Consider the following 17,465-nt stretch of genomic DNA (forward strand, 5'->3'; position numbering starts at 1 on the left):
ACTATTTACCACAACTAAGTCTAAAATAGCATCACTTTTTGTTGGTTAAGTGACTATTTGGTGAAGAAATCTGTCTGATATTACATCCAGGAATAAATGGGTGTTCCCATTAGTAATAGCATTTGTTCCCTAAATAAATGGGTACCAGAGGCAGTGAAATGGTGCTGTGAAAAATATGGCAGTTTCCTGAAAAATCCTTGGGAGATCTTATTAAATTAAGTGTAAGTATCTTTGGAATCCATTGTATTAATTGCAAAGGTTGTGGGCCAGGATGATCAAAGGACTATATTGAACAAATTTGTTTTTTAAACAATATGCATGAAGGGGATTTCCTTTGAAATACCTAGTAGGAGGAGAATACAAAAGCTGTTATGAACTTGTAACCACAGAAAACCCCTTCGTGTGGTTTTAGACATTGAGTCCTACCAGAGCCCTTGTTAGAGCTGGAAGGTAATCTTTGGTAAACTTGTTAGCCTGTGTGTAGATTCCTTTATTGTTTTTGTTATATTTTTTTCTGTAATGCTTTCACCTTAAGAATAAATGTGCTTGTTTAGAAAGGGCTGTGTGGTAATTTATCTGCAGGCAATTATACTGTTTATAGACTTCAGAGAGAAGTGTGAACTCTGGACTTTTAGATGGTCAGACTTGATGGAGATTACAGTGTAGGCAGGGAACTGTGCACCTTGAAACACCATGGTCAGGAGGAAGAGAGACTCGGGTTTCTACACAAGAGAGGTGACTTCTAAGGAGCTGATAGCCTAGTGTAACACACTGTAACTCAAAGTGGTACCCTGTAACCTCCATGTCCATCATTCACATATGATTGTCATATTTCATACAAAGCATGCCATGTATTGTGTGTTCTCTCTCTCTCTCTCTCTCTCTAAATTAGTGTATATGAAGTCATCAGATTTTGCTCTATTGTTGTTGTTGAAATATGCTGTGAGTTTGGGAGTCACCCACCTACTAGTTCTCCAGTGACAACAAAGGAGGTGACCTGCACCCAGTTGGGCATTAAACAACCATTAATCAGCAGTGGAGTTGTAAACAAGGGATTTACAATTATGTAGGAGAGTTACACAAGCCTCACAAAATGGGGATTGCTTGACTCTGTGACTCAGAAAGGCCCACCAGGATATGTCTGGGCTGGTATTTTCCAGGCACATGAAATGGTGGTATAAAATAAGGGACAGTGGCATCATGACTTTACATCTCTCCTCCCCCACCTATGATGAAAGCAACAAGAATGCCAGAAAAACAAAGATTTGAACTGAGGAGACTTGTCCCAGGCTGAGAAGGGAAGTCAGCCTATGTATGAAGAACTGTAACTTGCCTACAGCATCCACTGGAGTGAGAAAAATTGCTTGATCCAAATACTGCTTAGTCTAAGACGGTTTAGGATTTAGACTACATGCTTACTTTTTTTTTTTTGTAACTATCTCTAATCTTTATGCCTACCACTTATAATCACTTAAAATTAGGGCTGTCAAGTGATTAAAATAATAATTGTAATTAATCATGCAATTAAAAAAATAGCACGATTAATTGTGCAATTAATCACACCGTTAAACAATAATAGAATGCCATTTATTTAAATATTTGTGGATGTTTTCTACATTTTGAAATATATTGATTTCAATTATAACACACAATACAAAGTGTACAGTGCTCACTTTATATTTTTTATTACAAATATTTGCACTGTAAAAAACAAAAGAAATAGTATTTTCAATTCACCTACTACAAGTACTGTAGTGCAATCTCTTTACCATGAAAGTTGAACTTAAAAATTTACAAATATGTAAAAAAAAACCAATGTAAAACTTTAGCATCTACAAGTCCACTCAGTCCTATTTCTTGTTCAGCCAATCACTCATCCAAACAAATTTGTTTATGTTTTCAGGAGATAATGCTGCCCGCTTTTTGTTCACAGTGCCACCAGTTCACAATGAAAGTGAGAATGAAAGTGAGAACAAGTGTTCTCATGGCACTGTTGTAGCCGGCGTTGCAAGATACTTACATGCCACATGTGCTAAAGATTCTTATGTCCTTTCATGCTTCAACCACCATTCCAGTGTACATGCGCAATAACGATCCAAAGCAATGTGGACCGACACATGTTCATTTTCATCATCTGAGTCAGATGCCACCAGCAGAAGATTGATTTTTTTTTTTGCTGGTTTGGGTTCTGTAGTTTCCGCATTGGAATGTTGCTCTTTTAAGACTCCTGAAGGCATGCTCCACTCCTCATCCCTCTCAGATTTTGGAAGGCACTTCAGATTCTTAAACCTTGGGTCGAGTGCTGTAGCTATCTTTAGAAATCTGATATTGGTACCTTCTTTGCGTTTTGTTACATCTGCAGCGAAAGTGTTCTTAAAATGAACAACATGTGCTAAGTCGTCATCCCAGACTACTATAACGTGAAATATATGGCAGAATGTGGGCAAAATAGAGCCAGAGACACACAATTCTCCAAAGGAGTTCAGTCACAAATTTAATTAATGAATTATTTTTTTAACGAGCATCATCAGCATGGAAGCACGTCCTCTGGAATGGTGGCTGAAGCATGAAGGGACATCCAAATGTTTAACGTATCTGGCATGTAAATACCTTGCAATGCTGGCTACAAAAGTCCAATGTGAACACCTGTTCTCACTTTCTGGTGACGTAAATAAGAAGTGGGCAGCATGATCTTCCATAAATGTAAACAAACTTGTTTGTCTTAGCAATTGGCTGAACAAGAAGTAGTACTGGGTGGACTTGTAGGCGCTAACGTTTTGTATTGTTTTGTTTTTGAGTGCAGTTATGTAACAAAAAAAATCTACATTTGTAAGTTGCACTTTCATGCTAAAGAGATTGCACTACAGTACTTGTATAAGGTGAATTGAAAAATACTGGTTTTTTATCATTTTTACAGTGCAAATATTTTTAATCAATAATAATAATATAAAGTGAGCAGTGTACACTTGGTATTCTGTGTTGTAACTGAAATCAATATATTTGAAAATGTAGAAAAACATCAAAAATATTTAATAAATTTCAATTGGTATTCTATTGTTTTACAATGCAATTAAAACTGCGCTAAATTGTGATTTTTTTAATCACGATTACTTTTTTGAGTTAATCGTGTGTATTAACTCTGATTAGTCGACAGCCTTACTTAAAATCTATCTTTCTGTAGTTAATAAACTTACTTTAATGTTTTACCAGTGAGTTTGTCTAAAGTGCTTGGGAAATCTGCTGAGGTCACAAAGGCTGGAGCATGTCCACTTTCCTTTGATGAAGTAGTAAACTCATTTATAAGTTTACACTGTTCAGGAGAAGATCTTGAGCAGTGTAAGATGGTATATTTCTGGAGTGCAAGGCTGGAGGCTTGAGAGATATTCTGGTGTTTCCCTCTGTATGGTTCATGAGTGGCTTAGGGAACATTCATGCAACTTAGCTGCGTATGCCTCTGCATGCTGATGGCTGAGTGATAACAGCCCCTGGAGGGTTTTGCTGCTTGTCCCTGGCAAAGCAGGCCTGGCAAAAAGAGCCAGCCCAGGCTGCAGAGTTAAGGAGGCACGGCAGTCCCACAACTCCAGGTTGTACCCGTGTCACACCTAGCATGGGTGCTGTGGAGGGAACACTGAGTAGGGAATACTGGTGCAGTTGCCCTGAACTACATACGATAATAGACACATTTTTTATTTTAATCATGAATGTAACAAGTTTTCACTAAGGGCTTTCTCATCTTATCCGAAGAACAAACACAGTTGTGTACAGACAGCAACAGCAGTACAAGTTTCCGCAAACTGCATCACAAATATGCCTTATCCTGTGTGACTAACTCCTGTTCAGGAAGCACCAGTACTTGGGGTGATAGGATAGATCAGCCTTCAGACAGGTGGAAGCCTAAGTCTCTCAGCCAAGTCTGACAAGGAATGCCAATGTATAAAACCTGTTCAGTAGTTGGACTGAGACTACCAGGAAAAACATATTGTCACTGGAATAGTTATCTAAAGAATAGCTGAATAAAATAATGCTTCCTGACTGCACTGTTGTACTTTTAAAACATACATCTATTATCACATCACTATATTAATAGTATTCAGTAGAACTACTCATTGATCAGTAACAATTTGTAGACTTTAAAAATTCATTAACTTTCTTACAGAAAGAAATTCTCATTGCAGCACCCAGCCAGGGTAGCTGGGTTGTATGCTGAATAGATGACATGGAACAGCTGCCAATGGTTTAAGACCCACTTCAGAAATTTGCCACCAGTAGAGTGTGTGGGTTGGGGGAATGTTGCTGCTACTACATGAATAATTTTATTCATGAAGCATTGCCAAAAAACTTCATAGCTCCCTGTCTGCAGCAGCTCAAACCCCTGCATTCTCTACCATCCTTAACACCAAACTTCATACAGATGTTATTTTTTTAAGGTACATTGATGAGAGAGACAATTTTATATATGTACATTTTTTATATATTTATATATATAAATAAGATAAATCGTATTTATTTTTTGTATTTATACTACTTGTTTACTATGTATATCTCTCCATTTCAGTGTCTCATATTCCTGCACAAATACAGTGCTGCAATGTTTGTGATGCAAACATTGCTGAGGGATATGTTTGTTTTAAACTTCAGATTAAAAAAAAAAAACTTCCTTGGCATCTGTTCCAGGGTTCAGGGTGCAATCCAGACCAGGGAGGGGTTGTGTCACCATATGCCCTGCAAACCTGGGTGCATTACAATGTTTTGCTGCTGTAGCTCCCAGCTGAGGACATTCTCACAACCAGCCTGTAAGCATGTGGGTCAAACCATACGTGTGCTAGACAGCCCTAGTTCAGCAGCTCCAACCTCAGTTGCCTATATGCAACCCCACAGCCCCACTCTGACTTCTTTCAGACTTAGTTACAACCAGCAGGGTGACCTCCCTATCCCCAACACACTCCCAGTCCCAAATTTTCCCAACCATGTGCTCTGCGATGTCCAGTCCACTGCTGAACAGTTCAGAGAAATAATGTTTCTTCCTCTAAAGACACAAAAACACATCACTGCCTATTAACTGAGGTAAAAACACCAATTTAACACAGCATCAAGTTGGTTTATCGTAAACATAAAACAAATTTTAAGGTTGAAATTGTTTGAAGAATAAACAAGTCTCTTGTTTACTGTAAACAAACAAACAAGAGCTGGTTGGGAATTTTTTGACAAACCATTTTTATATTGAAATCAAAACTGTTCACAAAACAGGATCAATTTCCATGAATATTGAAGAATTATTGGAAAGCAAAGTTTCAAAACTGTTGAAAAGCCCCATTTTGACATATTCAAAATAAAAATGTTTGTTTTTTCAAGTTGAAATGACTTTACTGCTGTCTAGCTGAAGTAAGTTTTAAAAAACAAGAAAAGTCAAAATTGAAATGAAATGTTTTGATTGACTCAAACCATTTCTTTCTTTCTTTTTGAGAAACTTTTTGTCTTGATAGGGCATAGGATTTTTTTTTATATACTTTGAAAATTTTCACATGATGGGAAACCTGTTTCCCTCCCAGCTCTATTCTGTATAGTGAAAAGTATATTACTAGTTCAGAGGTTTCCAAACTCTTGTCTGTGAATTGGTAGTGGTCTTCAGAGACGTATCTGGTCACATGCTATGGGCTATACTCCTTGTTTACTTTGCTAAACTGCATTAAAAGAAGCTTAAAAATACACTAAGTGTATTACTGATATTATTTTTTCCACATAAGCCATCGTTGTAGATTCCACATATTGCGTAAAGTGATTGTGAATGGGAGAACAAATTGTCTGTGCAGTTGCCAATTGGAGAGGAGGTGTTCTATGAAATAATCTTTATTACGAGATGGCCCACCCTGTGAAAATTTTGAGAATCCTTGGTCTGGGCAGTAGAGTCCAGAATTGTCATGGTCTGCTGCAAGCATGAAGAACAAAAGGCAAGAGTGGCAGACTATCAGCAAATACAGGTACAGATATGATCACATGCAGGCAAAGTTAGTCAATTCCACTTGCTGTAGACTCTCCTTAGTAAACTGGAATTGCATGCCATCCTGGTTGCACACCTGTTTAAATTACTCTGCCTTTTGTCACTGGATGTGGAGTAGTAGCACAATGCAGGAGAATTCTCCACTTTCCACAAAAGTACTGAGCTGGATCTTACTCACTATCTCTTTTTGTTCAATTTTTCCCCCCCCCTCCATATAACTGTTTCTGCAAGGGCCCAATACTGTATTTCTTAGTGTTTTAGAATAACCTCAGTGTGACTGTTGGTCTGCTAGGAAAGGATTCAGAGTGTGAAGAAAGATTAGGTACCTGATCCTATTTCTGTTGTAGTAAATGAGTTTTGTACCTGACTTCAGTGGGTCAGGATCTGTCCCTTAGTTGTTATTACAACATATACAATTTAACATTTAATTAATTAAGCATATAAAACACAGAGAAAATATCCTTCCAAAATAAACTTTAGATTCAATGAAGCAACTTGTATTTATTTTGATTTGATTTTCTGTTAAGCAGGAGGGATTGTCTCATATATGAAGTGTGTGGTAAAAGCAAACAGAACACCGAAAGAGAGCCAACCAATATTAACAAGTCTCTTTTTTTTCTGCAAAGATTGCATAATACATGTGTGTAGAAAGAAAGAGACTATTGTGTGTTGCAAGAGGATTAGGGGAAGTGATTGCTGAAGTCAGAGAATAAAATCTTTGCAAGGTCAGCTCCAGGAGCAGTTAGTGTTAGAAGACAGAGTGTACATAGCCGAGAACAACAGAAAGTACCATCTATCATTGTAAATGTAATGGTCTGCTTCTGAGGCACTGAGATGATATTGCTGGGCTATACTGTTTTGCTCCTACTGTGGACATGTACTGCAGAAAAAGGTAAGTTTCTTAAAAACAAAGACATGATCCTAACTGATACGTTGGGGTCAGTCTGGGACAAGTGGTCTCCAAAATATTTTATGAATACAGATAAAACTTTCATTAACCATTTTTTTGGGCAGAGTCTTGGAGTCAAAACTAATTAAAACTGTCTTGCAAAACTCAGTATTCAGTATCTTATAGTAAGTGTGATGTCAACGGTATATTTGGCTACGTTCTGCTGTAATGCCCAGAGCTATTAAACTGAAGTTCAGCTTTTCCAATGATTACTGTGCTTAGAAACTAGAGCCAAGAAGTCCAATATGTTTGTCAGCTTAATATATTGAATTTGTGTTATTAAATTGTTGAAAGCTAACATCTAATAATTGTGACTAAATACAAATCTCCTGTAGGATGAATAAGGTAAATATTATATATAATATTGAAAAAGTTATAAAATTTTCTTTTGGTTAAGGGATTTTGTTGTATTTACAGTAATTATTGTAAGTCATTAATAAGTTAAATTGCAAGAATACCATTTGCTCTATTGACTGGAATACATTTTTTAAAAATCCTGGTTGTATGGCTTGATGACAGAGAAATAAACTTCTCGTCCATTAAAGGGGCAAAGTTTATGGATGGAAACGTTCTTCATTTTTTTAGTTCCAGCTGTGTGCTCCCTGTACGTCTTTAGAGGCCCTCTTGACATTTACTGTAACACGGATCAATTTCTTATGCCCTAAGGCTAACAAACTGCCTTTTTGTTTAATTTTCAAATGGTTTCCTCTGTAATATAAGAATGTGTCTATACTGTCTGATTAGGGTGTATAATAGTTTAATATCCAGAATGCCTTCTATTGAGGAACTCTACCTGCATTTGCATGAGAAGGGTCTCATTGATCGATGTCTCACTTCTATGATCACTTTTAATTTTTAATTACAAATTACATACAATCCTGAGCTTTTAGTCACCTAAGCAATCTCAATGATTTTATGTGGGACCTTGCAGCTGAGTAAAGATTGCAGGATTGGGACCTAATATTTTTCAGATACCCTCTTCTCTTTCAGAATATTTCAGCGGGAGAGAGTTTTAACTGGAAAGTCAGTAGGCAATATCAAAGTTATTATTGCTGTTATAATTTAAACCAAATAATTATTTATTAAAACGTATAACTAATATACTACTTTACAAACCTTGTACTAAGGTCTAAGTTGTTTCAAAGTAGTGTAAAAATATCATCAAGTTTGAAAAAACAAAGTGGGTCAAGTTTAGCCTCCCTTTTACACCCATATAACATTTCTCAGATAAGTGGGATTGCAAGGGTGTGTAAATGAGGCAACATTTGATTCAGCAGGACAGATGTTACCATTAAATTTCACTGTTGCAAATCAGGGGTAAATCCGTTTTCTACAGTGGAGTGATTCCAGATCTACAGCAATGTAAATGAAAGAACAATTTGTCTCAGAGCCCTTTACTAAAATGAATTTAAAACAAAAGTGTCACCCATCCACACGATTGACACAATTAGTAGAGCACAGACTATGTCTTTAAAAAAACAGCTAATGGCTTATGTGTCCCAGAATTTATGTTCTATTTTCTTTTAAATATATTTTAAAATCATGGTTAGTAAAGTTCTTGCTTGAGCAATAAATAGATAATTGTGATGGGTGAAATCCTAACCCCAGTGAAGTCAATGACAAAACTCCCATTACCTTCAAAGTGGCCACGGTTTCTGTCAATAAGTATAGACATTAGACAGAGTTTAGATTCCCCCCTGGCTTCTGTTAGTAATTAAATCTAAATCAGTGGAATAGCACCAGTTTGTGAGTGGAATATCAGCCTCTAGATCTTCATTCTGAAAACTATTGCATCTTTACTCATACATTAAGCTTCGTTACTTTATTTGTTAGTTCTCTGTACCAGACTTCTATTAAAAAATGTGATTCATATCTTAAAAGAAAAATACAAGCTGCCTAGTATTATATAAATACTGTTCTGTTGTCATTAATAGAGTCAGGGACCAAAAAGTATGCAAAAATAAATCTAGGTGAAGTGAAATTCACAGAATGTAAGCTGATTCTTTAGCAATAATCACTGAAAAAACTGAATGAGCCTCTGAATTTATTGGTGCCACAGGCTAGAATAAAAAAAAAGAAAAAGCACTGTAAATGTTTGGGATTGGGCTGGAGCCCAGGCTCTGAGACACACTCCCACGCCTCCCTGTTGGGATGTTAGAGCCCTGGCTCCAGCCTGAGTGTGAATGCCTGTACTGTACTTTTTAGTCCTACAGCCCAAGTCAGTCAGCCCAGGACAACTGCAACTCCTGTGGGTCTTTTATTGCAGTGTAGACAGACCAATAGAGGCTAGGACTACTGAACAGAAGCTGTACCCAGACTGCTCATTTGAAATTTGGGAGGGAGGGTTGAATCTGAGAGTTGTCAGTTTGCTCTTCAGGAGCATAGGATCATGATCACACAGAGGTTGGAGAAATAGTCTGTGAGCAGGAAGGGAAGAGGTGCTATGCTTTATAGGTTTTCCCTCTGTTCTGGGAGTAAGAAGTAGAAGGGTTACTGAAAACTATTGTTATGTTTGTTATATTTACTCTGGTTTAAATAAGCATTTAGGGGTTTACCAAACCCAGAAGTTGGAAGCATAGTCAATCAAGATCTTTTGAAAAAAATCTGAAGAGTCCTCAAAATAGAGTTAGGAAAAGCAGCCAGGATCATCCAATATTCACAAGCAAGTGTCCTGAGAGGAAGCTTTGAGGTGTAACAGGGCTGTACCAGTGACCCAGAGACACCAGTGTTGAACAAAGTGCGTGCCCAGGAAGGTGCAGTTCATGACAACCTGGAAAGAAGGTTAGATTTGAAACAAAAATCTTGAATATAAATGTTAGTTAAGTTTGAGAAAATTAATGTTTCATAGCCTGTTCATTAAGAAAATCTAACTATGTCAAATATTGTGAGAATGATCAAACTAGTTGCTATTACTATGTAGGCTATGTGCAATGTAGGCTTTTACAGTATCTCTTATGGAGACTATAGAGAGAAAATTACTTGAATAGATAGTTACTCTGCTGACGAACTGGCTTCATGGTTAATGAGGCCAACCAAGAAGCCTACCAACAGCATGTATATAGAGAGCAAATGGAATTGTGAACAAGATCAAATTGGGTTTTATATTTGCTGTAATAAAAACATTATATGTAGCTTTTTCTTTATAAACATGCTTGAAGTGGGATTTGAATATGATAGTGTCCTCTGTGTGATATGATCAGTCTCGCATTGGTATTCTGTTGAGCTCTAGGGCTGCTTAAATGTTCTTGAAGTTGCTAATGAAAGAGACTACAAAAGCAGATGATATAGGTGGGGAAGATTAGAAAAGTTAGTGCTATCGTTAATGAAAAAAATAATCTTCATGAACAAAGAGCTTTTAACTAGGCCTTTCACATTCTGAGAACTCAAAGTGCCATTAGCTTTTCTGAAATATACAATTTCTGTAGAATTTGAGAAATTCCTGGTCTCCTTTCAACCCAGGTTTTTTGTAGGAAATCTTAAAATGTCCCACTTCATTAATGCTGGGGGAAAATAAATTGCACTGGAATCTTACATAAAATTCACACACTGAATTAAATGATATAAAGAAAACCAAATCTAGAATCATGTGCAACCACTGAAATGATCATAAGATATTTATTTTAATTTGTCAACAAAAACAATATTGTCAAAGGTGTCATTTATTAAAGAAAAAAATGAAGCAGACACTGAAGTTTCCCTTTGATTTTCCCTTTGATGTAAGCATGCACAGTAAATAAGAGTTTCTCATAGACATTAAGGGAAAAATTCACTACTTAATGGAATTTATACACTAAAAAATGGAAACACTTAAATACACATTCTGTCCTTCTCACTACCTATTTGAACTTCAAGGTGAATACTTGGTGCACAAATGTGTCATAAAGATGCATTACAGATGTATGAAAAAAACTGAGGGCCCAATGTTTTTTATATGTTACTGCTGCACAAACACTCCTGCAGCCAAAATGTTGATATTTAGTTATAGAACTATTATCATTTATCCATTCAAGTGAGCAGAACAGTATGCAGAAGTTCTGGAACTGGAAGAAAGAAAAGATATCTTTTTGAGAGAAAGTGAAGATGAGGAATACATTTCACTTAGTTGTTGCTATGTAGTAATTGCTAGTGATTAATCAGGATATCAATCCAACATGTTGTTAAAAAAAGTGGGGGAGCAAAAAGTTAAAGCATTAAAAAAGCAAATGAGTTTTAATGCGTCTTGCTAGTTACTCTGTGGAAGTCCCAGCATCTGGTTTTTGATAGCATGTGAGCACCCTCTAGTGGGTTTAGAGTAATAATTTTACACAGTTGTACACTTTAGTTTTACAGACTTCTTCTGTAATAAATGGTTCTCCTGGTTTTGCATAACTTTCTGAGATTGTGTTCCTTACACAGCTATAGGCATTCATATTAGTGACAGGTTTCAGAGTAACAGCCGTGTTAGTCTGTATTCGCAAAAAGAAAAGGAGTACTTGTGGCACCTTAGAGACTAACCAATTTATTTGAGCATGAGCTTTCGTGAGCTACAGCTCACTTCATCGGATGCATACCGTGGAAACTGCAGCAGACTTTATATATACACAGAGAATATGAAACAATACCTCCTCCCACCCCACTGTCCTGCTGGTAATAGCTTATCTAAAGTGATCATCAGGTTAGGCCATTTCCTGCACAAATGGCCTAACTTGATTATCATGCACATTGTGTAAAGAGTTGTCACTTTGGATGGGCTATCACCAGCAGGAGAGTGAATTTGTGTGGGGGGGTGGAGGGTGAGAAAACCTGGATTTGTGCTGGAAATGGCCTAACCTGATGATCACTTTAGATAAGCTATTACCAGCAGGACAGTGGGGTGGGAGGAGGTATTGTTTCATATTCTCTGTGTATATATAAAGTCTGCTGCAGTTTCCACGGTATGCATCCGATGAAGTGAGCTGTAGCTCACAAAAGCTCATGCTCAAATAAATTGGTTAGTCTCTAAGGTGCCACAAGTACTCCTTTTCTTTTTTCATATTAGTGAATTATAAATGATGAAAGGTAAAGGAGTTTTTGGTGCAAATGAAATGAAATTAATTTCCTACATAAAGACAGTAATTAGGATTTATGCTGCCGAAGTTCAGGGGTACCGGGGAACTGAAATCTACCGCTCCCAACTGTTGCCAGGGCAGGAACCCATAGTGCAGCTTCCTCCTCCCACCCCAGCCTACTTGTCCCTGCCCACTTGCTTAATTGTTCATTGTGTGTCTCCCTTCTAGTCAGCACCAGGACAACATCCAACAGCGGGGCAGCATGGAAACCCCGTTATATGGCATTCAAGGTGTATGTCTATTGCTGCCTCCAATCTGCATGTGACCTAACCACCTGAGCGGTGCAAAGGACCTTGCACAAACTTTCCTGAACTGAATGAATCTCATTGGGAGTAAATGCCTTATGACTGAACATTTTGGGTCACTAAAGGGTGACCTAAACACCCTTTTATCTAGTGATGTCTGGAAACAATAATAGGCTACCACCCAGGACACTAGGCTGCATGGAGAAGCCTCAGAGCGGTGTTAAGCCAGTTGGCCTGTGACTGTTTTCAAACACTGGGACTATGGGATTGTTTGGCAAGCTCTGTGAATGTTAGGGGAGGAGAAATCCAGCAAACAAAAAAGAGCAGTCGTGAGTGTGGTCCTGAGAGGGAGAAGAGACAGAGTATCCTTGGGTGCAGAAGAGACTGGAGGGGCAGACTTGGAAATTGTGAGCAAGTAAACTGTCTGTTTGCTGTTCATTCTTGCTCTGTTCAGGGCACCGGGACTTTGTATACATTCTTTGGAATGGTACATGAGAATATACCTGATTCCTGTAATCAATTTCTCTGAACAGAAACAACCCTTCAAGTCCCTGAATATAATCGCTCAGGCCAGAAGAGCAACATTATTATGGATGAGAGTTGCTGCCTTTCAAAGAGGTTAATTGCAGTCATCTATGCACTGAGAACAGGAAATGTTAGGTCAGGGATCGGCAACCTTTGGCACGCGGCCCACCAGGGTAAGCCCCCTGGCGGGCCGGGCTGGTTTGTTTACCTGCAGTGTCCGCAGGTTCAGCCGATTGCGGCTCCCACTGGCCACGGTTCGCCGCTCCAGGCCAATGGGGGCTGTGGGAAGCAGCACAGACCAAGGGATGTGCTGGCCGCCACTTCCCGCAGCCCCCATTGGCCTGGAGTGGCGAACCGTGGCCAGTGGGACCCACAATCGGCTGAACCTGCAGACGCAGCAGGTAAACAAACCGGCCTAGCCCGCCAGGGGGCTTACCCTGGTGGGCCGCGTGCCAAAGGTTGCCGATCCCTGTGTTAGGTCATTGGTTGTATTGGGGACAATTTCTTTTTACATTTTCAAGTATTTTCATGTATTCTATGCAATTTTTTCCTCACTGTAGATTTTTCTGGGGTGTGTGTGTGTGTGAGAGAGAGAGAGAGAGAGAACCCCTGTGCATCATTGTATGGGAAGGATTTTGTTTGTTTTACTGTGGATATTTTTGGGGAGATAGGAGAATATCAGATCTCTTATGCTTGTTTTTTAAAATCTTTAAATGTAGCAGCCTCTATATTGTTTTGTGGCCAGTACCGATAAAGAGCATGTGACTTAGAGAGTCAAAAAGTAAATAAAAACTCTTGAGCAAGAGAGATAATCTAGTGGTTTGAGTATGAACCTGGCGATCAGGAGCTTCTGAATTCAAGGGGTAAAATTTTCAAAACACCCAAGTCCCACTTTCAAAAGTAACATAGGCACTTGAGATCCTAAATCTCTTTGAAATCAATAGTATTTACAGTCTGCAGTGCTGTAAAATAGGATTTACGCTCCCCAGTACTTTTGAAAATGTTACTCTGAGTCTTCATGTCTGTTCTTCCCTCAGAAGAGAAGGCTAAAAGCAGGTTAGAAACAAACAAAAAGTGTCTAAATAGAGCGAAGTCTAGAACTCACAGAGAAGGTCCCTTTTGTCTTTGTGACAGTGGCTGCACAGCTAGAACTAGTAGCCCCTAGTTTAGTTTGCTTCCTTTTATATATTCTACAGAGCCTAGTGAGCTCTGTTTCCTCAATCTGCTAATCCTTTTCTACTTGCACATGTGCCCATACTGATGACCCCAAGCATTCAAATATCATGAGTTGGGCCCCAGCAAATCGTAAGATGTTAAAAATAATAAATTTGGGGTACTTTTTATTTGCCTTCTGGGTTTTTGAGCCTTTAGGGTTCATGTTTTCCAGTCTTCTCCATAACCATGAGGGCTAGAAACTTCACAAAAATGAAAACTGATATTCTCATATAATCCTATAACTCCAGGAAATCAGGCTTTAAGGGCAACACCAAATATGAGATTTGAAATGAAATTCCAAGAGCTAGCAACACTGGGAGCTCTGCCTGGAGCCTCTGGGGTTTTCTAGCCCTTCTTATTTTATTCTCATTGTGCTCAGGAATATCATACTGGAATAAATGCAACCACTTCCCCTTATTTTTCATAGCCTGGATTAGACTCTGTAGAGAAGTTATTTTCCTGGACACAGGTTAGGAGGCATTGTAAGAAGCTGTGGGGAAGGGAATGTGAGAGTATTGATTGACCTGAAGAAAAGTGTCATGACAGACAAAAATCTGGGACAGAAAACAAAATGATTGAAGGATGAAGAGTTATTCACCAGTTCTCTGTGAACACAAATAGTCTTCAGTATTGGAGGGAGTGGGAAGGTTGGGACTCAAATTGAAGATGTGTGGAGAACCGAAGGAAGGGGATTTGGCAGAATTGGGTCAGTGGAAAGCAGAAAGTTGATGTCAGCCAGTGATGGGAAGTAGTAATAGTTATGGAGATTAGAGCTGCAGAAGTAGAAGTCTTGGGAGCTGGGCGTATTTTTATCCTTTTTTCCTCTGGTGGTGGGAGGGCTGGCCTGGGGGAGCTGCAGTTGAGGGAGAGAAGACAGTAGTAGGGGGGTCTCTTAAGTTGAAATCAAAGCAATTATCTCTGTTCCCACTCTCTATATTATGCATCTACTGTCCCTTTTATGTACTGAAAGATAATTATCCCCAGTATCTACATATTTTTTGTTTCACATTTGATTGATAATTTTGGTTTGCTATGGGATATGTACCAAGTTTTTCCCATTCTATTAAAAATCAGGTTAGTATCCCATTTGCAGTTGTTTGTGGTCCCTTTCAGTTGCCCATGATCTTTCTAAACAACACTGTGTGCTGATTACAATCAAGAAGCTGCACTTGCTTGCTCTCAAATCTTTCTTCCTTATGGTTAACATTATTTTTGGGTATTTACCATCTATTTTAATAATAATTATTCTCATTTACTTAATTTCTAGATTGTGAAACTCCACCTCCTAGAAGAACGAAGGAAATAATTACAGGAACATGGGACAAGGCATCCTATCCACATGGTACTTCAGCAATTTACAACTGTCGACCTGGGTACATAAAACTTGGTCGTGTTACATTTGAGTGTAAAGATGGGATGTGGAAACATCTCTACCCATATGTGGAATGTATAAGTAAGTATCTTCACAAATTGTGAAAATGTTCAACTGAAATACTTTCAGTCATTTTCCTTTTTTATTCAGGTCTTTGCGTACTTCAGTTGGAGTTTTTTCTGTCGTAATTCCAAGATTTGGCCCCTAAAATTTAGTGAGGAAGAAAATTCCATTAAAAAGAATCTTTATTATTACTACAGTGATTTACAATACAGACACCAAAGGTACAGATAGAGGATTTAGCAAAGCAGTTTTTTTTAACAGTTGTTCAATATAAACATAGCTACTTCATAGTAAGAAATAACTAGAACTGAGCAAATTCAGAATTTCCATCCTATGGGAAATTCTTACATTTGTTTTTGTCATAAATTGAGATGAAAAGTTTAAATTTTGAAATGTTTCACAGAATGGAAATAAAAAAAATGATTCTGAAAGGTCAAAACATTTTATTTCAACAGTTTTGATTGAAATGAAACATTTTCAGTCAGTTCTATTTAAACACATTTTACCAAAGTGATGCATTGCCTCATGGGAGTTGATGTTCAGGAGCCTTGAAATCTCCATTCTTCCCATGTAGGCTCCCTGACCAGACTACAGCACTTATTATGTTCTGAGAATCATGTGACCTCCACATTGCGTCATGCATATCAATCAGAGGGAAATCCACATTGCAATATGGGAGATGTAGTGCTCCAGGGAACATGGCCTGCAGGAGAGAAGGGGGGCTCAAACTACATCTCCCATTATATAATGGATTCATAGGGAAATGCAATTTAATGTTTTATTGACCTGATTCAAAACTAAATATTTTGTCAGTTCAAGAAATTGAAACATTCTAATTCAGGTTGAAGTGACGCAAAATGAAATATTTCATTTAAATTTTCCTAATGGAAAATCAAAAATGTTTAGCAAAATCAAGGTTTTTCCCAAAGAAAATGTCAATTTTGCAGAAACTGCATTATCCACCAGAAAGTCATTCAGACAGAAAATTCCTGACCAGCTTTATGAATAATTAAGTCAGGTTAACATCTACTGTAATTTTCAGTTGAAAAGTAAACCTCCCATAAATTTTACCATATGTTCTTTCAAGACTGATGTTGTAGATATCATATAATCATTTAAAAAGAGATTATGTTTGGAAAGCACATTGAAGAAGCAAAGCGGTCCGAATAAAGTCTAGCTCTCTGAAGGTCATTAAATAGTGCTTGTTCCAAGAATGAACAGGGCCAGCACTTTTAGAAAGGGGTCCCACAATTCCTTTCCTTTTGAGTACATGCTCAAGTGACTACTTCTCTCTTCACTTGGTCTTCCTTTAAATCTGGAGTCCGTTATCTTCTCTGAGTCATCCAAATATGCTTCTTTCCCAAATAGTCTACATTTCCAATAAAAATACCCTACATATAGTAAAGTTAATTTGACATGAAGATCATTAAGAGAAGATCATAGATTCTAGGACCAGAAGGGATCATTATGATAATCTGGTATGACCTCCTGCATAACCCAAGCCAAAGAACATAACCCAGTAATTTCTGCATCAAGGCCATAAGTTCTGTTTAAGATATAACGTTGATTTAAAGATCGCAAGTGATGAAGAATCCATCCTGTCCCTAGGTAAACTGATCCAAATGGTTAATTACTCTTTTTTTTTCCTATTTCTAGTTTGAATTTACTTAGCTTCAACTTCCGAACATTTGATTTTGTTATGCCTTCTTCTTAGTTTAAAAAGCAGTCTATTAGTGGAAATCACTTCCCAGTGGAGACACTTGTGGACCACAATCAAATCTCTATTTAATCTTCTCTTTGATAAACTAAATAGATTGAGCCTCTTAATTTCTCAGTCAAGCATGTTTTCCAGACGTCTAATCATTCTTGTTGCTCTTTTCTGAGCTCTTTGCAATTTATCAACGACTTTTTTGAAGTGTGAACACCAAAACTGGATACAGTATTCCAATAATATACAGTAAAGAAATCAGAGGTGTAAAATTATGTAGAATAGCTAGAGAACTAGTGTAAA

General features: G+C 37.8%; 1 protein-coding gene across 1 annotated transcript in view; it reads left to right on the forward strand.

The window, feature by feature from the left end:
* Window positions 1-6,832: 6,832 nt before the first annotated feature.
* The window catches only part of CFH (complement factor H), an 87,818-nt gene continuing 77,185 nt past the window's right edge, over window positions 6,833-17,465 (forward strand). Inside the window, exons 1-2 of the mRNA XM_077824428.1 lie at window positions 6,833-6,890; window positions 15,287-15,472. Of these exons, the coding sequence (XP_077680554.1) occupies window positions 6,833-6,890; window positions 15,287-15,472 (244 nt within the window). The remainder of the gene's footprint in view (window positions 6,891-15,286; window positions 15,473-17,465) is intronic.

The sequence above is a fragment of the Eretmochelys imbricata genome, chromosome 8 (assembly GCF_965152235.1).
Source record: "Eretmochelys imbricata isolate rEreImb1 chromosome 8, rEreImb1.hap1, whole genome shotgun sequence".
NCBI classification, from domain to species: domain Eukaryota; kingdom Metazoa; phylum Chordata; order Testudines; family Cheloniidae; genus Eretmochelys; species Eretmochelys imbricata.